This window comes from Oryzias latipes, chromosome 9 (genome assembly GCF_002234675.1).
Source record: "Oryzias latipes chromosome 9, ASM223467v1".
Classification (NCBI taxonomy): domain Eukaryota; kingdom Metazoa; phylum Chordata; class Actinopteri; order Beloniformes; family Adrianichthyidae; genus Oryzias; species Oryzias latipes.
This window is the reverse complement of record NC_019867.2, coordinates 12,275,881-12,303,072: the sequence shown is the minus strand read 5'-3', so window position 1 is coordinate 12,303,072 and position 27,192 is coordinate 12,275,881. Positions and strand designations below refer to the sequence as shown.

The 27,192-nt window shown below is 40.1% G+C and overlaps 1 protein-coding gene across 7 annotated transcripts in view; it reads right to left on the bottom strand.

The window, feature by feature from the left end:
* Positions 1-40: 40 nt before the first annotated feature.
* The window catches only part of LOC101173151 (smoothelin), a 43,460-nt gene continuing 16,308 nt past the window's right edge, over positions 41-27,192 (bottom strand). The window contains exons 6-21 of one of the 7 annotated variants that reach the window (XM_011479128.3): positions 22,461-22,563; positions 18,026-18,708; positions 16,974-17,025; positions 15,909-16,490; positions 14,115-14,188; positions 5,996-6,181; positions 5,777-5,852; positions 5,597-5,629; positions 4,785-4,961; positions 4,593-4,649; positions 4,418-4,490; positions 4,185-4,340; positions 3,970-4,096; positions 3,694-3,845; positions 2,287-2,464; positions 41-1,414 (exon numbers count right to left, since the gene is read on the bottom strand). In XM_011479128.3, the coding sequence (XP_011477430.1) occupies positions 2,317-2,464; positions 3,694-3,845; positions 3,970-4,096; positions 4,185-4,340; positions 4,418-4,490; positions 4,593-4,649; positions 4,785-4,961; positions 5,597-5,629; positions 5,777-5,852; positions 5,996-6,181; positions 14,115-14,188; positions 15,909-16,490; positions 16,974-17,025; positions 18,026-18,708; positions 22,461-22,563 (2,679 nt within the window). In that variant the 3' untranslated portion in view covers positions 41-1,414; positions 2,287-2,316. Of the gene's footprint in view, positions 1,415-2,286; positions 2,465-3,415; positions 3,482-3,693; positions 3,846-3,969; positions 4,097-4,184; positions 4,341-4,417; positions 4,491-4,592; positions 4,650-4,784; positions 4,962-5,596; positions 5,630-5,776; positions 5,853-5,995; positions 6,182-14,114; positions 14,189-15,908; positions 16,491-16,973; positions 17,026-18,025; positions 18,709-22,460; positions 22,564-25,408; positions 25,529-25,578; positions 25,795-27,192 lie in introns of those variants that run through there. The other 6 variants (XM_023958433.1, XM_011479132.3, XM_023958432.1 and 3 more) reach the window with 6 other exon arrangements.

Below are 27,192 nucleotides of genomic sequence, written 5' to 3'. Positions count from 1 at the left end.
GACATCCAAGTAAAAAAAAAAAAAAAACTCAAAAATTTTTTCCCACAACTGATTTAATTGTGAATTCACATTTAACTGTGGTGCACAGAAACATGAAATTCTATTGTGTTAAAGCTCTTATATACACACGCACACAGTCACACTAAACTCACTGCTTTGTGGAGGTCTTTTTATCCAACAGGCGCCAGCAGTGGAGTCATTTAAAAACATCTTTGACAAAAACAAAGCTAGTAGAAATCTGTGCTGTAACACTGAACTCAAATTACACATCCTCTCAAAGAAACCTGAATTCAACAAGTGAAATAATAAACTTAATTTAAAATCTTTGCTTAGCTTCATTGTTGTTAAATATACAAGTTTTTTTTTCCTGTATCTGTTCTTAATAGCCTCACTTACCCTACAGCTGGCTTTCAAAAGAAAGGTAGTCAAAGGTGTTTTAAAAGTAGTTTCAATCTAAAGGTTTAGAAGAATAATGTACACACGCAAACTACAACAAAAAAAGTAAAAATAAAAAAAGAATTGGGCATTGATGAGCATTTATTGGACTTCATGATGGGTTCTGATTGAGGTGGCGACAATCGTTCATCTGCTGTTAGTTAATCAGCAGAATGTATTCATATTTTAAGTAACTGAAGTTGGGGAGGGGGGGGTAAAGAATTAGACAATCTAAATCTGAATAAAATCTTTGAATAAAAGATTGTGTGATTAAAAATGAACAGATTCATTAAATGGATCAACATTAAAATCAAAGTAGCACAAAAAATACTAGAAAACCACTTTTGGTTAATGAGGGGAAAACATATCTATTAATGGAATCACCAACAGAAGTGCTAAAAACAGTAAAATGACTATTGAAGAGCAGAAATGCATCTAAAGTAATACGTTCAACAGGAAAATGTTATTTTAAAACATATTTTTCCTTTGGATTTTTTCAATATGCAAACAAACAAAATGGCTGCAGCATATTGGAGCTTGTATAAAAAAGTTTGTGAACAACTATAATAACATAATAATATTAAAGACATGTTTTTTTTTTAACAAACTGTGTCCTAAAGGGAACTAAAATAATAAAAATATCACCACTGCCCAAACATACAACATGCTAAGCAAAAACAATATGTAGTTGTTTTTGCACATGTCCATCAGAAATGTGCGATGAATATGACTCTGTCTGCTGAACAAATATCTCTATCAGGCGGTAGAGAGGCAATTTAGGGATGAAAGATGGATGGAGCTGGACAGATAAAGACTAATCCCAGGTCAGAGGTCAGAGGAGCGGCCCATGGACATCTCATATCGCCGCAGGTGATTGACCAGAGACTGTACGTAGGTGAAGACACATTTGGAGTCGGGTTTGTTTCCCATGATCATCATGTCTTCCACCTCCAGCAAAGGCATGCAGTTCACACAGGTCCTGATGAACAGGCATAGAGTGGAAGACAGGATGAGTATAAATGAATGAAAGATGATGGAGATGACAAGCACTGAATGAAAAAGGAGGATGCTTTTAGCTTTAGAGCAACTTGTCTTAAGCTGTATTTAGATTTTTTTGTGAAACTGTTTCAAAACACTCATACTCTTCAGATTAGTATTTCATTATAGTTACCCTTTTATCATATTTACACAATGGAGTATTAGGGCCATAATAAAAGAAGAAATAAATAAATACATAAGAATACAGTCACTTTATTCTAATATAATTATTTAATTATTTTTAGTTCATGGTGGCCCTGATACTCTGTTGTACATTTTCAATAAACAACTAAATGGAAAAACCTTTAAAGAGTGCTTTATAAATACATTTGGCTGTGCCAGAGGTTAATGACCACATGATGGCGCTATGCCCTGACAAAGTAAACCCCCCTGTCACGTGAGTTGATGCAAAGTGCAGAGGGTAGATGTTTTCAAGAGAGGAGAAACGTCAACCATGTAGGATCTCTTTTTCTATAAATGTCTCTAAAAGGTTTTACAAGCCAAGTGTATAAACACTGTGACCTCGCTTGATTGAACAACAAAGCCGCCATCCTTTCTGCTTTCTTTCTGAACTGCTATGTTTGAAATTCGGAGAGACTCGAGCTCCTTTTTAAGTGTTGGGCTCCAAATGACTCTGAACAAGTGACCTTGCGGAAAAGTCCGCGTGGACACACACACTCCATGTTTGGTGATTCGGATTAACACACAGCATCCTACGGCTATCTAAAGCACACATTCAATGTCCTTCCTGTCAGACTATAGAACAATCTATCCGGTCAGAGAGCTTCTGCGAGCACTTAGTCACCATCTCACCATTGCTTCACTGTTAGGAAGGGTGCAGTTCTAGGAGGAATTTTTGGTTTTAACCAGGCCCTTTGTCACCAGACCCCTGTAGAACTCCTGCAGGTATGTGTACACACACTTCCAGTCTGGCTCACGCATCTTCACCATGTCTTCCACATCCAACAGCTGGGGGCAGTCCACTAGTTTCCTGTGCCCACACCCAAAAGTGAAGGAGGTGGAAGAGGAGGGTGGAGGGAGATAGGATAAAGGACACCCAGAGGAAGAGGAGAACGGAGGATGGCACAGAAGAGGCAGAAGTAAAGGACAGAAAGATGTGAAAAGGAGAAAGAAGGAGGGGGAAACAGATGAAGCCGTGAACAGCCAATAAAAGGGAGATTTGGAAGTACAGAGAAAAAAAACACAAAAAAAACAACAAGTTTACATTATGTGTTCACAAATATATGTTGTCATGCCTCATTAACATCACAATACATTCACTTTGTGGCACACAGATAAAAGACAACAAAATGTCAAATGAGCATCAGCTAATGCTCATTTAGCCTTTTTGTTTGTTGTTGTTGTTTCTCTTTTGATATGAATGTAATAACAAATGTATAAAAAAAAAACAACAACAACAACAGTTTTGTAACAAACAAAAATGCAATGACGTGACTCTAAAAAACACACGTGTCCAGCATGGTGTGTGCTCAGCATGGTGTGTGTGTCTGCGTGAGTTGGGAGGATCTGGAAGCCAGTGGAGATGCAACAGACACACAAACACACAAAAAAAGAAAAAAACAGACAAAAAAAGGGGGGGGGGGGGGGCAGACAAAGTGGTGCGGTTGTGTGACAGTCCAGTGCTGAGAGGAACAATTAACTTCAACATCCATACAGACATCTTCCTAAAGCATGTGGCTGTACGCACACACACACACACACACACACACACACACACACACAGGGTCAGGTCATCACAAGTGACAGATGCAAAAGTGAGGAGAAATGTAAGAGAAAGAAGGAGGGAGCAAATGGAAAAGTTCATCCATCTCTGAGCTTTAATGAGACGTTTGCTCGTGGGTCTGGGTTGGAATAGGGGGAGGAGACTTAAAGGGAAGTTAGTCTAACGCACAGCTCACTCGGTTCTGAAGGAGAAGCTTACATCTAGGAGAGACAAAGGAAGTTAGCACTGATGCATCAGTTGAGCGGCTGATTGGTCTTCACAGCGCTGGCAAAGAGCAGCAGGGAGTTTTACAAGAAACACAACAGAAAAAGTTTATACAATGAAAGAAGGGGAGACAGCTTTGGGTCGTTTGTTAGACCGGACTGAATTGTTGGTGTGTGGGGGGAACCAAGACTGCATGTTCTGTTGATTACACTTCATACTCTTTCAGATGATACCCACAAATGAGTTTTCTGCCCAGGTTAGCGTGTACTCACTCTGCGGCGCTGAAGGCCACTTCAAAGTTGTGCCTGCGGTTGCTCGGACTCAGACAGCTGTAGTCAAAAGCATCTGGAAAGAAACTGTGCACCAAGGCACAAAACGCCATGCCGTCGCTCCAGCTGGATGAAAAGTTCTGGATGTCCACATGCTGAGGGGAAAGAATTTGTAAAGTGGAACGTTTTCCATCAAAGTCCAATTCAAATCCGGCCTAATGTTCAGACAGAGATAAGCTCTGAATACACAAAAGAGGCAGTCATGGTTTGTTGGCTTACCTCATACGAGCGAGTCTTGGCACGACACCAGTCGAGCAGCATCTGCTTGATGGAGTTAGCGTTGGGTACACCAAAGCTGGTGGAGCGCTGCACCCTGTTTACCTTAGCAACAACCTGATTGAAAGGTCTGCAAAGAAAGCCATTTCTGCATTAGTATTTACATGCTTTACCCAGCTGCTTGTCTTCTTTGGCCTCCTTTCTCTGTTTCTCCTCACCCGCCTCCCTCCTTCTCCAACTTCTCCATCATGGCTTTGCGAGCTTGCATGGCGGACGTCTTCGGCATGGTTTGAGCCCTCGCCACCTCTTTGCGCCTCTCTGCCTGCCGTCGCTCCAAAGCACGAGAGGGTGTGTCATCTTCGCGATCAAACACACTAAGAAGGAGCCAAGCAAGCATGTTCCAAAAACTCATTTGAACTAGTGAATGTTGGGAGGCGTCATGATGACCCACCTGCCAACTTTTTTGCTGGTGTTAGAGGTTGAGGAAGAGGTGTAGCTGAAAGACTTTGAGTGGAGGGTTCCTCCTGAAAATATGGAGAGACAGATATAAATAAGCAAATGTTTTATTTGTACTCCAGATTATGAAAAAAAAAAAAAGTTAATCTGAAAAAAAAAAAAAAACTTACTGTCAATTTTCTGCACGTAACTTGTCTCCACAGTTGTACTTGATTTGTTCCTATCATCTAAAAAACCCATTAGAAGAAAAATTAGCATATCCAACATGAATTTTTCATATTTATTATTAAAAAAAGGTGCCGGTAATAAAAGTCCTGCTTAATACAACCTGTGGAGGCAAAAATAAAGAGAAATAAAAGTACCAGACTGTGTGAATCGGTTTGTCTTGGTCACTTGGCTGATGGTTGATCCATCTGCTGACTTCTCCACCTTCTTCACCACCACCTCTCCAGCTCCGGGCCCAGCGTGAGCTCTCTGCGCGCGATCTCTCTGCTGCAGCAGCTCCTGCAGGCGAGTCTCTCGCTCCTTTAGTCTTTGGTCTTGTGTAAAACAGAGGTTAGGAGAGGAAAAATATAAAACAGTTGAAAGGAGAACATCTAAAAGAAGCGGGCAACATTACACATCACTTCAAAAAAATAAAAAAATAAAAAAAAGCTACAAACAAAATAAAGCTTCTATTTTTGGGAATTTGAAAAGCATTTCCCCGTTACAAGTAACCATTTTCCCACACAGCCATATGGGAGGTTTAGCAGGAAAAACAAAAAAACTGCACAAATTAAGCACAAACAGTCTGATTTTTGTCATGTGGAGGAGAATTTCTGTACAAAATGGACAACGTGCACCTTTTAAATAAACTTTGCTCTCATTTTTCAAAAAAATTGTGCATTCTTTTTTTAAAACTCATTTCAGGTCTGTATGATGGTAAATTGTAATAGCAGTCCTCTAAACCAAATTCCACATGTTTCAAATATCCCCCCAGCAAACTGGAAAACAGGAACTTCTCCACATGTGAGAATGGAGACGCTTTGTGATCTCACAAACCACAAGGTTCATGCAAAACTCAAAACATGCTTTAATCATCAATCACATTTGACAAAGAGAAGAGGGTGCAACCAACAGAACCAAACCAGGCATGAGTCAATCATTAATGTGCACCGCACACCACCTGTCTTACCCAATTCCTCCTGCGTACAGCCCAGCATAGCCTCTGAGGGCAGAACGGATAAAAGCGAGACCTTTTTCACATTTGTAACAATAATGATGGACATTTTGTGAACATGCTGCGTCCTCTGGTCGTAGAAGTATTTGAAAAATAGAACACTCTTTGTAAAAGCAGATAAACACATGCAGTTACCTCTATTTTTTTTGCGAAGGTCTCTCAGTGCTGCGCGAATCATTCTCCTTTCCTCAAAGTCTTTGGACTGATCAAGCTGTAAAAGTTTGAAAAGCTCACTTTTTATCAAAACACACACAGAAAGAACTCTACTGATAAAAAACACAATTATTTTCAACCACAGTTTAAAGATTCTGTTAAATTAAAAGAAAATAGGATGATTAAGAGGACGCTGAATACCATTTTGTCAAGAACATCTTCATCCTCAATCGCAGCAAGCTGTTCTTCAGTTAGTTTTCCAGAGGACTCCACAGGTTTGACCTGGGAGCAGGGATCACTGGGAGTGGGTGGGTTGTGACGGGTCACCTGCAGGGAGGGTTTGGCAGAAAACACTGGCTCTGAGGCAACAACGGGCTCCTTTTCCATCTACACAAAGAAAATACAGCAGAGGCAGACCCAAGTAACTGTTAATCTGAGGTTCTGATATTGTCTTCACTCATTTTACAGAGAAACAGTTACACAGTTCTGAAGCTGTGTGTTCAGCAAACCAGAGGGAGGGTTTAGAAAACATGAATTAAATGTTGGCTAGAGGATTTACGTTCAACCCGTTACAACCATACAAGGCCTCACATTTCCCACCTACTAATCTTTTTCTGTACGACTACAGAGGACTGCAACCTAGGGTTCCAGGGTTGACCCCTCTGTTGTGGCTCTCTGGTGAAAGAAAAGTTTTTACCGGTCATTTGAAAAAGTAACTATAGAGTAAAAAGTAATTTGGTTGTAAAATAAAAACAAAAAAAGTAAAGTAAGCTAACTCAAACTTTATTGAACTCATTCAGAAAGAGTTGAATGATAGTACGTATCACAAGTGGAACTGAACCATTTTGACAGATTTTTGAGAACTATGTACCACAGAAAATCTATTTCAGATCAGAAGCTCAACCAGAATTCCAGTGCACCGGATTATAGGACAGATTTTCTATGTGTGAACACGTAGAAAAGCAACAATAACATGAATACAAATCAGGGGATTTTTTTCTAAAGGGTGAAGTTTAGACTTTGTGAGAAATCGGCCTGAATGTCTCCCAAGTGTTGAAGGTTGCAGATCCCCGGACTAACCACTCAACATGTCAACCAACTTTATTTCACACTCCAGTTATGGCAGAAGGACCATACGCTCACAAGATAAACTTACACTACCAAGGCTATCGAGTTTGAGTGGTGCAACTAATGAAAAGGAATCCACCTCCAAAGCTTTTACTTAATAATATTCCCAAACGGTGGTGCTGTTTTCCTATTTTGTGCATTCTGAGAGAATGTCCCTGCATGTTCGCCAGGAAAAGACCGAAAACGTGAAGTAAGAAGGCAGGGAATCGTGAGAACAGACAAACCATGACGGATAATAGGGCTGTTAAATAAACTTTGTGTTGAGCTGGAGCTATCTAGGTTCACTATAAACTTTCTATTTACATGTGAACTTCAGAGCTTTTGTTTAAACAAATTTAGATTCAGAAAAAGTCCCTCTGTAAACAGCTACTCTCCCCTCCTGCCAGCCCAGGCCAGGCCTCAGCACAGAGGGACAGTCGCGGCCTGGACATTCAGCTGATTGAAGGTGAGCTCTGGTTTCCGACTCTGGACCCCGAGGGACAGGCTGGACTGAGAAGAACTTGACCGTTGAAGAATTTTTGGGGACAAAGCACAGCCTTACATGGAGCGATCAGGGAGGGAGGATGTGTTGAGGGAAAAAAAAAAAAAAAGAAATCCCAAAAAGACCCCAAGTGCTCCATTCTGGTTTAAATAAGATTTAGTATCTGAGTCAATGTAACAGAAAACTGTTTATGGCTGCTAAAAATCAGTTATATTGTTGTTAGCTTTGACCGGCTTTGATAAGAAGTCTGAGGAAATATTCCTATTACAGCAGAGTGTAAAAAGGGTCACATCACATGTATCTGCTGGTACATAAAATAGAAAGTTTTAACATGGTTCTAAAGCCAGAAAGTGATTTATATTAATATTTTATTTGTGTTTCAGCTGAATGAGAAATAGAGCTGGATATAACTGTCAATATTAGGGCTGGGTTGATAAAATTCATTTGAATCAGTAGACGCTTAATTAATCAATAATTGATCCATAAAGGTAGAGATCGATCCTTTTCTGGTGACCTAACGCATAACAGCAGGAAAGCCAAAGTCTGCTAGCTTGATGCTAACGCATAATGAAATTTCCCATAGGATGGTTAATGCTAATGCTCGTTCGACCTAAACATACATTGCTGAGTAAATGAATGGAATGATCATGAATTGAATGTATCCAAGTTCTGCCGAGTTGAATCCATTCTGGAAATTATTGGTGATACCAAGACCCACTCGATATACTGAAGAGATTCACAAATTCACTATTTGACTTAAAATAAGATTGAGCAGTATTCTAATGATCATAGTTTGTTTTTCAGATCTGATTTATTTAAAAAATGTTGTTTTCATCTATTATGATTTAAACTGAATTCCTTTGGCAAAATAGTGAAACTTTATATTTAAAATGTATTAAAGCAGTGTTTTGCCTGAAAAAAAGTTCAAATAACTTTTAGAGAAAAACCAATTTGTGTATTTGATAAATCAACATGCCATTTTATAAATTAAATCAATTCTGAGTAAAGATCAATCAACCATACTTGTATAATAACACAGGGAAATGCTCATAGCTGTTTTTTTGTCACCTGGTTTTGCCTTTTCTAAACACTCATCTGTGTCTGACTTGCTTTCTCACATTTCCTTTATCCTCAGCAACTGCAGGTGACACATCTGTGACAAACAGGCCAGGGCCACTGTTGCTTTTAAAATGTAGTCTTTTTGTCCTCTAAATTATAGAGTAGCAACTCAAAAGAAAAAAAAAGGATGCATACGCTTGCAAGGCAGGACACTTAGAGGTCCAAGATGATAGAAGGATTTAAAAAATAACAGGTGTGCAAAACTGACTGACAGGTAAGCTTTTTTGTGAAGAGGCGATAAGGTCATTAAAGACTCAAATTAGCAGAAGGTTCATAGTTGAATCATTTAAATCCAAGGCCAATCAGTCAGTTACACTAGAACAAAAACATCCCTTTGTCATTCATTTGGCTCAAAAAGTGTCACAACAAGTATGTACATAGATAATACCATGTCAGTGTTTGGAGAGGAGCTTTCCAGCAGAGATGGAGCAGAGAGGGAGCGGTGGGTTGTAAAGGCTGGTGTCTGAAGGTCTTCTGATGTCTGAGTGTTTGTCTCCAAAGACTCTCTGAGTAAATCCTTGGAGCATAATGCAAAGTCCTGGGCTTGATCTGTCTGATCACTGAGATGAGAGCTAGCTGGTGCGTCCTGGTGTGAAGGTGAAGAATCGCAGTGAGGGGAAGCCAAAACACCCCATGGAGCTTCATCTGTAATCTCCTGATGAGTGTGCAATGTTAAACCTGTGGCTTTGGTTTTGCGTAGACATAAAGATGAGCTTTCCTTGTCATTAGCTCTACATAGAAAGTGATCAGACAGTCCCATAGCTTGGCACAGAGCCTCCACTTGGCACACTATCTTATCTTGCTCAGTTCTCAACCTCAGGTTCTCCTCCAGTAGTTTGGTAATGGCCTCGACCAAAAAAGCCACTTGATTTGCTGTCTTCTCCAGACGGACATCCAACTGTTTCCCACAAACCTGCAGGTCACTGTGCATCTCCACAACAGCACAACGCAATGCCACCTCAAAAGTCTGCTTCTCATCCTTAGCTTCCTCCCGTGCAAGTAGATCACGTATCACCTCTTCCAACCTCGACTCTGTTGGCCGTCCTGAAGCTTCTGGAGGCTCTGAGGCAGGGAGGAGGTCTAGGTTCACCCCCGGCATGTTCGGCGTTATATGGACAAATTTCCTATTATTCCAAATTCATGTGAGAATATAAAACTTGTTTCATACTGTCACTACTCATTCAATAAACAATAAAACCCTGTCCTCTCTGTCCATCGGTGATATTAAAAACAATGCACGCTGTTTATAGCCTCAACAATTCCCTCCTCTTCACCAGCATTGACTTGACAGCCAATAAACACGTAGGGGCTCGTGTTTCCCTGGCAGCCCCTGCACATTTCTTTCCACGTGTCCTGCGACAAGTATATTTATCTTCTGCTTTTCCAATATTCCATTGAGTCAGTTGCTCTCAGGGAGGACGCGAGAGGACGCAGTTCAGAAAAGCCACACCACCCACTTGAACTTTCCCCTTCATTCAGCCATGTCCTTCACACCTCCACTGGGAACCAGCTGGGCCAGGCATCTATAGGAAGTTATTAACTCAGATTGTACCGCGTTTAAAGCTAATTTTAAAGACCCACGCCAATGAAAATCGTGTTTTGGGTGTTTTTAAACACATTCTTGTATAATTTTTCTGATGATGGAGGACATATACACTGGTAAAGGAAATTCAGACTAAAACTGCATTTCTGAGTATTTCTTTTTCAAAATCGCTGTGAATCAGGAGCAGACAAAGAAAATGCTATTAGAAAAAAAGCTTGTATGGTGTGTCGTAGAAACTACAACGGCAAGCAATCAGCTCCCTGCTCTGCTCCATTCCAATGCCACCACTTGCAGACAAATAGATCCATGTACGCCTTCATTTTCCTCATCTGAGATGGAATTTGGCACAAAACTGTACGGCTGAATAGCTTCAATAATGCTAGCCATATTTGTTCCACCGGTAATGTTACCTTGGGGGTGTGAGGGGCTGTAAACTAGCAGGAGAGAGTGTAAACAAAGGGACGATGGAACCAACGGCGCCAACGGTTTCGACCTAGAACTCACAGGCAAATTTCGAACAAACTCCTGCCACTCTGCAGAAACTATGTCCTAGTAGAGGACACAGGTGTTTTGATTTTCCCTAAATCGGCATAAATATAACTAAAAGACCACCGGGAACGCTTTTAAAATGGTCAAAAGATGATTGAAGTGGGACTTTAATCACCTCTTCAAAAGTAAATTCTGAATCCCCCTTTTGTTTTTTTAAAGAGACAAAAAAAAAAAAGAAAGAAAGAAAAATTGGACAAATCCGAGCTGGTTAGGTTTCTATGAGTTAAAGTCTAAGTAGTTGGAGATTCAGATGTACATATAAAGAAAATGTACATGTTGTGATATGTTTCTCATACTCTTTTGTTAAAATACACCTTTTAAATGATTCTCAGAGACGAATTTTCACTCAAGACTATTTTATTAAACATTAATAAAATATTGAATTTATGATATTTAGACACTAAATTTGCACTACTGAAGCGAAAATAAGAAAATATGTCATCAACTGCATTTTACAACCAGAAATGTAAAATTATGAAATGATTGCACACAATTTAAACTCAGGCCATTTATTTATTTATTAGTTATTTTTTTGGTTATCGGATAAAATTAGTTAATTGATGAACATCTAATCTTGCGATATAGACACGCCTAACAAGAATGACAACATAATAGCTTTGGAGAAACTAGACACCCACCCTGTGTCGTGATGACGATGACATTTTGTCATATTATGCTGATAAAGGGTTTTCCGACAAATAAACTTTCTTTTTTAAGAAAGGGCACAGATGTTTTTTCAAGTGACTGCTTTGACAGAAGTACGTTATGTTCTAAAATCAAAACACACTTCATTCAGCAGAAATATGTTCTCTAAATTCAATACTGCAATTACATAAACACAAAGTACTTACAACATAAGCATCTCGCCCCATTCAAACCACACACACTGTAGCTTCCAGGCTGGCTTTGTTTCAAATCAAGATTGCAACGTGTATTGAAAACTATATCAGCGAGGGACAATTGCGTCTGACCTTTAAATGTTAACAGAGTAATTCTTAGAAATAATTAAGCCTTAAAGCTGAGTACCGGTATATTAATTTCCACTGGCAGCAAAATTTGAGGTTAAGCCCAAAGGGAGCATTTGTCTAGTCTTACCATGCAACAAGCACTGAGAACATTTTATCCTGAACCAAGTACAGAAAGTGCACTGAGACTGAGAGGAGTAGGAAGACATACGGGCATTTCTGCAAGTGTGCAATCTGTTGTGTTTATAACGTACTCAGAAAAAGAGTTTGAGAAATTACCATCTAGGTTTCTATTGAAGTCAGCTACCATAATTTCTGAAACTGTATTAAAACATCTGCAAACATAATGGTAAAAAGGACATTTTAGTGTAAAACCGATGCAGAGAAATCAGATGTTAGATTGTCTCTGTCATGCATGAGCTGGACCCTTCAAACAGATATGTTTCTGTTCATCTGCAACATGCTGCATGAGTGACTGTTGGTTATTGTGTCCATGATCGCTCAACAACAATCAGCCGGTGTAACCCCACAGGCACTCGTGACTTCAGCAAAGCCTGACTGAACGTCATCACCCTGGCTACAAAGCGTAGGCATTATTTGTGTTTGCGTTTAAGGTCGAGAGCGGCGTGAGGCAGCGCAGATGAGCTCAGACAGCTGCGATTACAACACTTCGCCATCTCACCTGTCTTAAATTTGAAAGGTGTCTTCGACCTTGCCAGCCTTATCAGTTTCACTTTTTTATGAACAGTGAGGGGAAAATATGTTGCTCACTTTCATTCTGTGCATCAATGAAACACTTCTTTATGCTGAAGCTGATCTGAAGGAAGCTTACACAAAGGCCAAAGCTATCAGTATCAACACATTGTATTGTGATAAAGCAAAAACACAGCAAGTGAATAGAGGAGGTTGTAAGTCCTGAAGTTAGACCACCAAGGAGAACTGTAGACCACCCAAAAGGATCAAAGTGTCAGAAGGAACCAGTGGTAAAGAAACGATTAACTTTGGGCTGGAAGAACTCATTCTGACTAAGCATCGCCATGATATCAGAAAAATCTTTAAGCCATAGTGAACATTTGTAAAACTGTGAAAAATATCCATAAAGAAAGAGGTTTGATTCGTCCTCACCTTGAACTATTTCAGGAAAAGTTAGTAAGCATCTAGCCTCTGATTTCGCCTAAAATTACCCATGCTGTCCAATTTTGTACCCCCTTGGTGGTTGGTTAACCAAGTCGTTCAGGGTAAATCTTTATGAGTTCAAACTGAGACGAATCTGCCATGAAGTCCAAGCTACAAAAGGGTTTTAGTGTGTCTCAGAAAATATTAATTTTAGGCTTGTTTGGTTATAACAAGGCTGGTATCTGAACTTAATAAAACCTTTCCCTGTGTATAAAAGTACTGAAGAAAATACTGATGAAGAACTTTTCTACCTGATGCATGAATGAACATGTACTTTGTACTCTGCAAGTAGTTTTGCAGTTTCACAATATGTTTTAATATAATCTTTAATCTATTCTGCATCCCCTTTAAGAACATGCATGTACTACATTAGCCAAGCTGTATGTTTAGACTGAAACAATCAAAGGCGGTACTTGCATGCTAGAACGACAATGTGGTCGATTAAAAGTCAAACTCAAATCCTCCAGAATGGCTAGTCACCTGTAAAAATGCCCTTTTTTTAATGCATTCTAAATTTGTTTGTGGCTGTAACACAAGAGCTTTTGTCCCAACAAGGATCTAGCTGTCGGAGAGACTATCTCAATCTTATTTCCCCCCTGGAGCTTTGTGTATCCTCCTTTCTGCTCTAATCAACAAGCAGGCTGATCCTTTAACCAGATTAGCACTGGACTCTGAATACACCGCCATCAAAAAGTGTAAACAGGACATTGTTTCATGTCTCCTCACTCCTTCAATCCCTTACTCTTCTCCCATGAAGAAGAGAAAAGTTTTCTAAAAGAAGCAAGTGGGAGTTTATTCTTGGTTTCTGGGAGAGGATTTATTTGTGCTCTGCTAATTCTCAGAGAGGACTGCTTCCAGACAACTGAAACCCGTGCAGAGTCCTCAGCACGTGAGGAGGGTCTGTAACTGTCATGGATGGTGACAGACAGGTGTGATTTAGGAAAACACTCTCCAGATAAAGTTCAGTTGGGACCGTCTGCAGAGAGAAAACCAGGAATGGCCAGAACACCTCCCTACTTCTCCTGTTCTTCTCCACACACCCTACAAGGACTGGCTACCCACTCTGTGTTTGATAAACACTGTTCTTTCCTTCACTCCCTCCTTTTTTCAGTCGCACTCTGCTCTTCGCTCTTACGGCTCGCTTGCTTTAAAGGCCTTTTTAAGGTGATTGCTGGGACAGGGACATAGTAAAAACCCCAGTGGAAATCCACTTAGAAACATTTGGAAGTTACACAGAAGAAAACAAGAAAGCATTAAGATGTTATAAGAAATTTGTTTTAGAGAAACATTCCCATTAACCCTCTGGGCATCTTTAGGATTGCTTTTGCAGACATACTTCGGGGGGAAAAAAGACCATACCTTGATGGAGGGTCCAGATGAGAAGGTAGATGAGGACATCTTGAACGGGGTTGGTCGAAGGCCGAGGGTCAACTCTACAACATACGCAAAACAAATAAAAATACAAGAATTTGGAAGAAAATACTAAAAATGATCAACTAGGATAAATATGAACAGATGTGTGTACATGCAGTTTTGTAAAATGAAAGCGTAAATCTCATTTTAAAGCAGTATGTGTTTTTGTTGAGTACATTTTCCCAGTGTAATGGCGTGCTGCAGCTAATAAGGCTGCATCAATTTAAAATGTAAAAGTGATTCCTATAAGAGGATGCTTTTACTTTCCGCAAAACTTCAATGGCCTTGCTTGAAGGTACCCATTAGTCAGTTGCATAAGCTGCCACAGTGTCCTTAATAACACAGATTTATGTCTAATGTTGGACAAGTATGAAAATGTGGATGATGACACCTTTAAAATAACAGCTCAGACAAACACCAGCTTCCAAATGATCCATTGCCTCCGCCTCCACACAAATGCACAACTTTGATCGGAAGACACAGGACTAATGCACACCAGCAACATTTGCATTTACACAACTTTATGAGGCTTTTGAAGGAAACCTGAGACACAGCTGTTTTCTGATGGAAAAGGCCTGAAAAAGGACTATCAAACGGTTACCGCAAAGAGGCGATGAGGAGGATAGTTTTGTGCTCTATTTTAAAATCAATGATTTGAGTGAAAGACCCAAATTATGGGGAAAATCTGAAAGACTTCTCTGTTTCATAAATGCAAGGAGGTCCTGGTTCCAACAAGAATTCAAGTCAGTCATGACAGTGTGTTTAACTGATCCATTTTAGGGGTTGCTCATAGTATATACAGAGATTGCTCGGCCCCTAAAGACCACAGAATACAAAACATTTGATACATTTTTCTGTACCAGATGAAGTACTGAAATTGTGGACAAAAGTTCATATTTTTACTATCTGGTTAACAACATCTAAGAAGCAGAATATTCTATTGTATTTTATTTTATTTCCTCCCTTAAATTTGCAAAAAGAAGCTAAAAAGGCTACAGTTTAGTTCTTCCCTCCCCTTCAAACAGGGTGCACTGATGGCTGTACAATCCCAATTCTCAAAATTGGTTTTCTACATATTCTAAATCCTTTTCTGACGTGGTCTTCTTTGCTTTTTTTTTTAAACAGCTCCTTCAATAAATTTAAACATTTTAGCTATAAAGTGGAGAAAATGTCATCATATTCATCTTTTAAATCCTGTGAATAAAAGGTCTAACTGTTGTAGTGCCTAAAGCATAATGTGTGTAATTTAAAAGTCAGCTGTTAAATTCTTGAAAAGACAAAAAAGTATGATGTGTGTCATAAACATGAATGTTTCTGCTTTTTATTTGTTCATGCAACTAAATGAAGCATTGACTGTGTGCTTTAGATAAAAAAAAGGGGGGGGGGTCTGACAGCACCCACACAACAGAACACACAAGGCCCGTACTGTGTGAGCTCTCAGGCTATTTCACCCACTCTGCAAAAGTACCTCTGTTCAGAAAAGGGTGGCCAGTTGTTTCTCCATTTCCCCCCCAATATGCTCTCTGCTGTTGACTGTTGACCCCCCCACCCCCACCCCCAGCATAGGCAGCCTATAACAAATGCCCTTCAATGTTTATCCTCCTACACTGAATTGTATTCTATTGATCATTGAAGTCAAAAAAGTGAAACATTTTAAATTAGTGTCAACAAAAACTAAATTGGATGTCAAAATTGGATCAACTTAAAAGCATCAGAATAACTTCCTGCCGATTGTCCTACCTTGTTTTTGCCCTAGAGTGGTAATGCGTGGGGTCATGCTGGTGATGGGCACGACGTTGCCTCTTGGAGCCGGCATGGTGGAGGTGGTGGTGGCGCGTCCATCCTTGATCTCGATGCTGAGAAAGGTCTTCATGTCTGCGTCTTTCTCTCCAGCTGGTCTCCCTGAAGTGCTGTCTTCCTTTGACTCCACAGAGGCGTGCACATCTTTTTCAGCTGGAAACCTTGTCCCTCCTGTGATGTCCTGGGACTGGCCAATTGAAGACAGAGGACTGTTGGCCACACCTCCCGGGTGAAGTGTAGTTTGACTGTGCGATGCTGTGATGGTGCGAGATGCTGAGTCAGCACGTGGCCTTGCTGGCGTGTCTCCAGATGTGCTGAGGGATGCTGCTGTGTGTGTAAACAGTGCTGCAGCTCTAGAAACATGCTGGCTGCTGCTGCCAGGGGTGATCCCATTCTTAAGAGGGGTTTTCTTCAAAGATGGGATATTTGGGCTTTGGCTGGCTTCTGTGAACTTGCGCATTCGATCTCGGACAGAGCTAGTGCGGTGAATTTGTTCCAGAACAGCATCTTTCTTCTCAGGTGCTGCAAAGAGAAAATGGAAAACAAAAAACCCTATAATCAAGTTGCAAAACTTTGAAAAAGAACAGTAGAGTTCTTCCAAATTCAATAGGTAAAGTTAAACTTAAGTCGTGTCTGCACATCCAGTTTCTCTGTCAACTTAAATTTCCTTCATATCAAAGAGTTTACCTTTTATTACAGCAAGATTTTTCTTTAAAAAAGGAAGTTACTGGGAAGAGTATTATGTGTGTCTGAAACACTAAAACCATTGTGTCATCTGTTTACATCTCTTAATCCTTAGATACTCTTAAAACAGAAATAAAAAACCTCCATTATTTTTCCTTGCACTTAAATCCAAAAGCAGAAAATTGACAAAAAGGTCAATTTAAATTTTTAAGAAGAATATTAGTTCAGCTTAGCTCTAATATATAGCAAATATTAAGATAAAAAAAACTAACTATTCTCAGAGGATTTTATTTTTGATATATTTATGGGGTGGTTTCTTACCATATTTTCTCTCATTGACATGCCTGAATGACAGACTGCTGTTCAGAGTTTTCTAAAAAGAAGAAACACAAAAGAACATGACAAAACACCTAGTAAAGGAAGTGAAGGAAGTCAGAGGTCAACATTTTCATTGCTTGGATTGACAGCCACACAGCTGGTGTGCTGTTCAGATTTGCACATTCAACTGGAGCTGGAGTCTTCACGCCTCAGGCTGCAGTGGCAACCACACACACACAGACCTCCACAGATCTAAAAACAGCATCGACTTTTCGTCATGCAACATTTGTGTTTGGGGTGAGAATGTGAACCTTTCATCTTTTCTTGGCAATACGACTACAATGGATCTCAAAGCGATTGCATTATTACCAGGAGAATCTGTATCAACATATGCAGCAGAGAACAATGAAGACGTCAGGGAGTAGTTTTAAAGCAAACACATTTAGTGGAGTCACACAATGGCATGAAGCTAACATGAGCCTTCAAGGCAGGAAATATTCTTCAACAACTAGCGGGCGGCGCAGAAACAGGAGACATTTGTTTGTATATTCTCCGAGCTGTGAGATGACGAGAGACAGAATCTTTGGCGTGCGACGCCGTCTCTTTAACATCAGGTGAGGCTGACGCACTGCTGAGGTCAAACAGAAGCAGTCAGGTGCAGTTTGTTTGTGTAACCAAGTAACTCAAGTTAAACAACATCTAGCAGGACCGCAGTGTTTGTATTTATGGATGCCGATGGCATCTGGGTGTCAGAAAAAAATGAAGTGCAGGGGTTTCTTGTTAGGGAAAATGTAACAGAGCTAAAACAGTCTGTGAGCTCGACTGAGGCTTCACAGCTCAGCATCCCTCTCTAGTGGTGCAAGGACGACCAGACTGTAAAAGTATTGCCTGAGTTTAATTTTAAAAATCAACTTAGCAATGAACCACTGAGGAGAAAATATACTTTTGAACAAGTTTCAGTTAATATTTCTTTTTTTTTCTTTTGCAACTGTCCTAGAAATTGCAACCAATAAAGATATTTTATGTGAATCTGATACAACTGCAGTACATAATACCTTTGGCTTTTGGTCGTCTGCTGTCTCCTTATTGCTGGTGCTACTGGGCAGGCCATTTACAGGGTTTTGGCGAGATAAACCAGCGCCATCAGGCTGCTCATTGTCACCAACATGATCATGGTTGGACTGAGTCTGGATGCTGGCGGGACTTCGGCTTTTCTCCGTTTCGGAATCAGTGCTGTAAGTTGAACTTGAGGTTACCTCCTCAGCTGGACCCCTCTCCTCGGAAGACACGCTCATGCTAGAATTGGTCCGTGTCCTTGCCAACATACTCAAGATATCTGAGGATCTTGATCCCAGTTGTGGTCTGACACACGAATCGGATACATCTGATCCAAGTCTCTGTCTGGAGTGAATGACGGAGCTGATGCTTTTTTCAGATGTGCTAGAGTCGAGGTGTTCACACTGGGATGAACTACTGCTTTTGTCTGAAGCTCCAGAATCCCGCCGAGCAAGTACGCTTGAGACCTGTCTTCTCTCTGAGGCCACAGAATCCAGATTGGACCTGGAGTGAGCAGAGCTCACGCTGTTTTCTGACGCTGAGGAGTCTGATCTTTGCCGATGAGAAAGAACCAAATTGGTCTCTGAAGGCAAAGTTTCTGGTTGAGGCCGGATCAACAGAGACCCAGAGTCACTGTCCTTTCCTGGGTGATCAAGGACCAGCATCATGCTCGATTTGAAGCCTGTTACAGACAAACACAATACAAGGAGGACACATTAATTCATTTGCACAGGTTCCAAAAAAACCTGAGTCAAAAAAACAGCAGGTGGTCAAGTCTGTATTGTGCTGTTGTAAATCAAATACTTCCGCAGCACTGGGGCCTTAAGAGAGGAGAGGTCAGAAAATATCACTTAAGATCGTGAAGGAGTCACGAGGGGATGTAGACATTTCCTGCTTACTGACCTGAGTTCCAGATTTCTAGATTTGAGAGAGCGTGTTGGTGGATATGAACAAAAGAACTAAAGAAGAAGGCAGGCTTACAAGTGGACGAAAGGAGCGTGATGGACGACTGCACCAAGTTACAGTCAGTAAGGATTTGGAGAAAATAAAGACAGTAGAAACAAGAATTATGTTGTTTTTTTGTGCTCAATCTAAAGTCTTTACTTTTCCTACTGACTTCAGGAAACCACATTCCAAACAACCAAGGCGCCCACATCTCCTCCTTCTGAACTTCTACCTCCGTGTTGTTTTATGATGGGTTATCTAAGGTCAGGCAAATACCACAGAAAAGAAAAATAAAACCAGACTATCTAGGTCCCGCATCACATATAAAAGAAAACACTTGGATTTTTTTTTAAATATGCACGTTTTAACTTTAACTAAGAATTCAGAGAAGCAGCCAGAGTTCTTTTAACTTGTCAGTTTCATTCAAGTCCTCTGATCTCTTAACTCTGCTACTGCTGAAAAATAACTTTTAATAAGATAAAATACCTGTTAACAAGAAGATGAATAAACTTGGCACAAGAAAATAAAAAAGGCTGAAAGTTGTTGCTTAAATAAGACGGTGGTTAAATTGGGATTGGGTCAAAACAAAACTGTAATTTTAATAGGCAATTAGGACAAACTGTTGCTGTCATTCTCACATGTGACACAGTAAATGCCCCTTTGGACTGCAGTGTCTATTTCTAATGATGCACTCACCCCAAACCCAATTACAGGAGTAACCAAAGTGAGTTTGGACTCTCACGTTATTGTTCATGCGTTTGCCATAGGGAGGCTGTTGTTTTGATTGTTAGGGAATTATGGGAAAATCCCCATCGCTGCTTTATAATGAAAGAGTTGTTTTCTGCTTCGAAATAGCTATGGAGGCCAGTGTGCTGCCAGAAAACATAAAGAAAGGACAACCAAAGGCTTTATTTATACACTTCAGTGAGGCACTGACCAAATGGACTTTAAGTGAACCAGTCAACAGAAGCTCCTCCTGACTTTGTTTCAGTGGCTTAAAAAAAACACCCTGTAATTTATTAATACTGAAAATGTGGCAAATATTAAAAACAAAAAAAAAAAAATAACAAAATCCCAACTCGTGATAGGTATGAGCCTCACTGAAGTTAATGCCAAAATGGAAATAATGCAGGCCTGTTCAACCAGTGCACTGTGTCACTTCTTGTGTTAACTTTACAAGTGTTTAGTATCCAAGGAGGCATGAAGCAGCAACTATGCAAATGAAAATTCCTCATCCATTTTTGCAGATCAGTAATTTGAAGCCTTTTTTTTTAATTATAAAGCTTGTTTAAAAATGTCAGCAGTAACAGGTGGTTGTCTATTGCACCAGCTGTTGCATTTACAATGCTGTGCAACTGTGTGAACTATGTGGTTTGGAATTGCTTTTTTTCTGAAATCATCAAAATGTTTAGTGAGGAAAACATCTGCAGAGCAGCAAATATTTTCCTAAAACTTGCATTTGTCCATTTCTGTAAATCTTTTCTTACATTAAAAGATATATCCTTAGTTTATTTAGGACATTTTAGATGTTAAAATCATTAGTTATTCATCCTTTTTTAATAAAGTAGCTTCCATACCAATTTGCATCCAATTGATTTAAAAAAAATGTGTCTATTGCTTTCTGATTTATACAACTAGGTGCAAAAGCGTGTATATGATTTTTAAAAAAAAGTTTTTCAAATAAAGCTTTTCATTGCACATGTTTTCTTTTCCTAGCTGTGTGACTTTTCACAACTGTTTCAGTATTGAGTTTAGAAGATAGAATAACAAGATATTTAAAGTCCCTGAAGATCGTGGCAGCACAAGAGGATTATCCAGTGGCATAAATCCAGTGCTGTTTGTGCGATGACGTCCACATTTCATGGAGATACAAAATATGCGGGGACAAAAGAAGTGGCTAAACCCGAACACCGACATCCTGAACGTCATCACCATGGCACTGATCTACACACGATTCAGACAACCACATCACATGACAGTAGTGGAGCAATTTGTTTATCCGAATTTACAGACTGACTTGTTTTCAACAGATTGAAGGCTTTTAAAGGCTGGCACAGTAACCAGGAATTTTCATTAACCCTTTTGAGTAATCTGTGTTCAACTGGTTGTCCTTAAAGGAGAGTCCCTGCAGATTCATTGTTTAGTAAAATAATTTAATAGCAACACAACTGGACCAGGGGTCAGTGAGGCGAAGTATTACAACACAGACTCTTTTGTTTATACTGTAGCAGAATGGGTTTTATTTTAAGACCAAAAGGTCTGGACGTCAACCATTTAATTACACCTCCCTTTTTCTGCTTCTGCTTTCACTTCACTAAAAAAAAGAACCTTTTGAAATACATTGGCGATGCAGTCTGACCCCAACCACATAACCTTAGAGTCTTTGTTGACTGATATTCACCTAAATATAACCTTTCCATGTTGATTTTCTATGGTGGTCTCCTGTTGGTCGATTCTATTTTTTCACTTGAGTTTAAATTGTAAGGTGGGTATAAATCAGGAACAGTGGAATGTTTCTCTACAAAGCCTTGCCTCTGTTATGATATTAGCTTTATTTAGCAAAAGGTGTGGTTGCTGGGTTTCCATCTGTTCCCTCCCCCAATCTTTGTGAAGGACGGAGAATTAGGCCAAGGCCCAAGCAGGCCACACAGAATGACATTTATTATGATCTGTTGCAGATATGCATGAGGGAGACCTAGGAACAGATAAATGTGGTGTTTTAAAGGCAAATCAAAAGGAAGTTTTGGCAACAACTCAGAAAAAAAAAGATCTTCCTAAAAGCCTGAATTCATACTTATTGACTGATTACTCAACACTTTAAAAGGCAGTCTGGAAGCTGTGAGAGACTGCAAACACGTAATAAAGTTAAATGTGGGAAATTAAAGGAAGTCATACTAACATGACCTCCTGAACACCACCTGAGGAGAACGGCTCCTTTAGTTTCCAACAGAAAAACCTATCTGCAGTCACATGTACAGAAAACACAAGCCCCCACTGTGGCTGTGCGTTATTAAATCCAACCCAAACCTGACCTTCAGAGTAATGTTTTTAGTGTATACAGGTTTTTATTTCAGAAAAGCTAAAAGCCTAATAGGAAAATACCACGTAAGTGTGAGGGTGTGCACGTTGCTGCGTTTATTAACCTGTAAAGAAAATAACGCCTTTTTAACTAGGAAAGACTTGTGCAAATCTTTTTGAGAGGACTTGTGTTTAGAGATAAATTAAGAGTTTTTTTTTTCCTTTAGGCTCAACGAAGCAAAGTGAAATAGTACCAAAAAAATCTTTGGAAAATATGAAAAGGTTTTTTAAAAGGAGGGGGGAAAAAAACAACATAGCATTTTACAAGACATAAATCTCACTAACGAAAATGCAAAAAGAAAATATTTAACTGTGGTTTACAGGAGACGTTTGATGGTTATTGTGTCGTTACATTTGATTTTTGATGCAGTTTTGTCTGTGCTGGACGTGTGCTTTGCAGCAGTTTTTTACCTTGGCTCTGCAGATCTCTGCTGTGTTGTGTCTGCTGGCTTTTTAGCTCCTGGATCTGAGATCTGACGCACTCCAGCTCTCCTTGTTTCTCACGCCCTGCCTCCTGCGGAGCAGAAAATCAATGATGAGAGCTCTTCAGTGCAGGGTGTCAACGCTTTTAAATAGGTGACCAAATGTTAAATCTTTTATCCGACTGTCGACTCAAATCAAGTTTCCGGTGTACTCGTTTTATTTTTAGGTCAGAATTTAGAAACTCTGGAGACTTTTTTTGTTTTGCTGCATACCTGGGGTAAATAGGTACAAAAAAAACAACAGATTTAATCAGTGCATCAGAGCCTCACTACTTTTTAACAGACTGCTTTGACTGAATCAGGTGGAATCTGCATCTTCATATTTTCTGTGGCTTGATCATATCAGCCTATTGGCCCCAGCCAAAAACAGCAGAATCAGAAGATCTACAGTGACAAGCAGCAGCTTTTGGGCATATATTTAAATATATAAAGATATAGAGAGAGAGAGGAAAATGAGTCAAGCTGAAGGGATGGAGAGTCGTAGATAATAACACTACTGTTGAACCTCTGACTACTGCCTGACCTTGTGCTTCCCCACAGGAGATTCAGCTGCAAAAATAAGGTTTCTCTTATGATCCCGTCTGCAAACTCACACACTCCCACCTCCACACACCCTCTCTGAACCACATCTGCACACACCTTTAAGATATTATAGTCGGAAAACCTTTATACTTGATGGCACTGGATTAACTGCACAGCACCACATAATCTGTCAATTAATCGAGTCGTCTGGGTCAAGAAAAGTCCAAGAGAGAAAAGATCCAAGTGTAGGTGGATCCTGAAAAACCACACTAAGAAGAGCTTTGCCTAATTTAAGGTCTATTATTCCAAAAATGCTTTTGGCAACACATACAAACCCTTTCAGGCAAGAAAAGAAAACTCCACACCCAGCCACAGAACAACATTTCACAATCACAGTTACCAGTGTAAACAATCCCAGACAAGAGACGGGTGTCATGACGGATGAGGCTCATACGTCTTCAAAAAGACCTTCAATCAATGGGTCAGATGAGGGTGATCAGAGCTGAGATGTTCATCTGGCTAAATTTGAATACAAGTAAAAGAAGTGAAGGTTCTCTGCTCTGCTGGCTCGGACTCTCCCCACCTTGAGCAGATTACAGGTCAGAGCAGCTCAATCGCCGAGAAGAAAACGTAATCAGACACTACTGCAGGAGACAGCAGCATAAACAGAAGAGAGGAATGTGCAGCTCAGGTTCAGAACTGTGATTAAATCGGTCACATCATTTATTTTTAATGTCGGGGCAAACATTTTTTGAGCTCAAATCCTCCAGGAAACATTAGCCTGCAGAAGGGGAGCTGAAATGCTATTTAAATCCACGTTTGTCAATTTTTCCACTGTGCGCCTTTTGCGAAAGGAGCAGAAAAACAACCGCAGACTCGGAGGTGATAAAAATGTCTCCTTGACTTCTTCAAGAAAACTGTAAATGTCACCAGGATATTGTGCCACACCACAGAGGGACACAGTAATTAAACCGAAAGCTCCTTTAAAGAGTCATTAAAGTGTCTGGTGTGTTGGAGAACACAAACAAAGGGGAGAGGAAACAATAGTGAAATATCCGACACATCAGTGCAGTCACTTAATCGAAGAGTCACAGGGGGATCTAATTGGGTTTGAGCCTTAAACTCAATTAAAGAGTCCTTTCCTCACCAGGCCCCCCATTCTTGGCTTCACAAGAGGCAGTTGTCATTTCAGGATCCGCAGTAAACCACAGGGAACACACTTCTCACTGTGAAGCAGGAAGATAGAGTGGAAATTGTAATGGAGACAAGACAAGATGACCTGCCACTGAACGCCACGCTGTCATTAGCGGCTTCCCTCTGGCCCCAGCAGTCAGGACTATCCCACCTCTCCAACACATGAAGGACTTGTCACATCTGGTCCATTTGTGTCAGACCATCCTCTCCTAACCTCAGAGCAGCATGGGCCAGCGGGATTCCTCTGAGGTGCAGACACCTGGGATCAAGTCCACATCGGTCTACTGAGGAGGCCCACATTTTACATCAGTCTTCAATTATAGCACCACTGCTGAAGCCAGAGCATTTGAGACTCTGCCATGCCGGCACGTGGAGGAGAAGACTCTAAACCCTGTGGCTCACTTTCCATTACAGCAGCCCAAGGAACCACGAACCCGGCACGGCTCCAATAATTGCGAAACGGTAGCAATCATCTTGAAATCCCACGTAGTCTGGACTGAGGAGACCCATGGCTTCTCGTCCCACTTTCTGCTAAATCATCAGATACCTATCTAACCTTGCTCTCTGGTCTTTCTTTCTTTTCTTCTCCTGCTGTTTCTTCTTCCCACCGCACACTTTAAACTCGGCTAAACCCTAATTGTTGCCAAAGCTAGTCCTGGTTTTAGGGGGTTAAGCAGCTCTTTTTTATAGGTCACTTCTTGCAACATAAGGCAAGGCAAGGCAAGGCAAATTTATTTGTATAGCACAATTTGTACACAAAGTAATTCAAGGTGCTTCACAAAACAGAAAAATGCATTAAAATCACAATACATCATAGAAATAATCAACATAAAATTTACTTTAAAAGAAAAGAAAAAAAAAAAGATTTAAAAAGAAAGGAAGGAAAGAAAAGTGCAGATAGGACCTTTCAGTCATATACACGGCTAAACAGAAATGTTTAGCGGCAGCACAGGCGCCCAACAGAAGCCTACCTGAGCTCTGCTTGGCAGCATCCAAATATCCAGACTCAATGAATTAAAATTAAAATGTAAGCAGCAAGCTTTACCCTCTATCTTCTGTTTGTTGCAGAAGATAGAGCCGTATGCTTTCCTTAGACAGGTAACTAACTACCTTGCTTGAATCATAAAAGCCAAAAAGCAATAAACCTTTATGTACACAAACCTGAAATGTAAACAGAGGTGAGGACATCCCATTTTCCAAAACGCCAAAAAACAAGCGCAGAATCGGAAGGAAAAAAAACTTTTCAATGAAGAAAAGAGAATTTAGAAAAAAATAAACAGTAGCAAGTGATCTGTGAGATGGAGCAGCTGGAAAACCAGAGGAACATTTACCTCCTTCTTCAATAGACAGACTGTCCCTCTTCCTCTCTCAGTAGCTACCCTCTCAGAGTCAGGACATCCGCTCTGCAGCCGCCTTACTCCCTCAGCCACATCATACACATTCACACACAAAACGTTCGCGCCACCACAAACACCACACACACACACACACAATACCAACAGGCCACTCCCTCGACTTCCCCTCCCTCCCATTCTGTCTCCAGAGGCATCTGACCCCCATCACACTCGCTCTCACTCATTATCTTTACTTTCTCACACAAACACACACCTCTTTACAGGTTAATAGATTTCCTGGCTGACACATTAACTACAAACACATTATACATCTGTTTTGACCTTTTACTTCTGCTGCTTTCGTACCCATAAATAAACAGAAATTCACTTAGGTGCTGCAACAACTTGAGTTACTCCAAAAGAGCAGAAGGTTTCTCTGAAGTAAATTTCATTTAAGAACACACTTCGATGAAAATAGTTTTTTTTGGAGTTTTTAACACATTCTTGTAACGTTTTTCTCATGATGGAGGACATATATAAAGAAAATTAAGCATAAAATTGCATTTCTGATTATTTCTCTATTCTAATCATTGTGAATCAGGAGCAGATGAAAAAAAAATCAGTTGGAAAAAGCTTCTTCTTGTGATGTAGAGGCTACAATGGGTGGGCCACAAGCTGCACCCTTCCATTCTAATATATCCACTTGCATACAAATAGATCCATTAACGTTATGCCTGCACAATATACCGCAACTTTATCGTTATCGCAATATCAAGCTGAGCAATATCCATATTGCAAAAGACAGCGAAAATTGCAATAAATGGTTACCTTTGATGTGCTAAAACCATCTTATGGCAACTTCAAGCATTTAACAATTTAAATAAATCCCTTTATTCATTTGACCATTTGGATGGACCCCTTCACGTTGTTGACCAATCAGATGGAGCCCTATTATGTTAGATGTTTGCCTCCTAAGTCGACGAGGGTCATTTGGAGTATAATTTTTTAATTATAATAAAATGAGGCAATGATATTTTTGTTGTTTATGTACCGCAAATTATATCGTTATCACAATATTAATCACTAATATCGCAAGTTTTCCTCATATCGTGCAGCCGTAATTAACGTCTTCGTTTTCCTTGTCCGATCTGGTATCTGGCTCTAAACTGTACAGCTGGATAGCTTCACTACTGCTCACCATTTTTGTTGCACTGCTAATGTTAGCTTGGGGATAGTGGAGAGAGTGTAAACAAAGGGATAATGGGAAGTCAGGGCAGGCTTACTCCGCGCCAACAGTTCCGCCAATTACTGAAGAAGTACTGTTGTTCTTCAGAACATATGACCTAGAAAACTTTTTTTTTTACTTTAGCATAAAAACAGCAGAGTCATGAATAAAAGACCACTGAGAAAACTTTTACAATAGATCAAAAGATGATTGGGTTGGGACTTTCAGTATCAAAATGCATGCCTTTAGTTTTATCTCAATTGCCTCATTTATCTAGTGAGTAAAACCGTCTGCAACCATCATGCATGCTTCTGCTGTGTCTGTCTGATGTGGAGGGCTATCGAGGACCACCATCATCCAGAGGAAAAATGAAAAGGAGCTCAAAG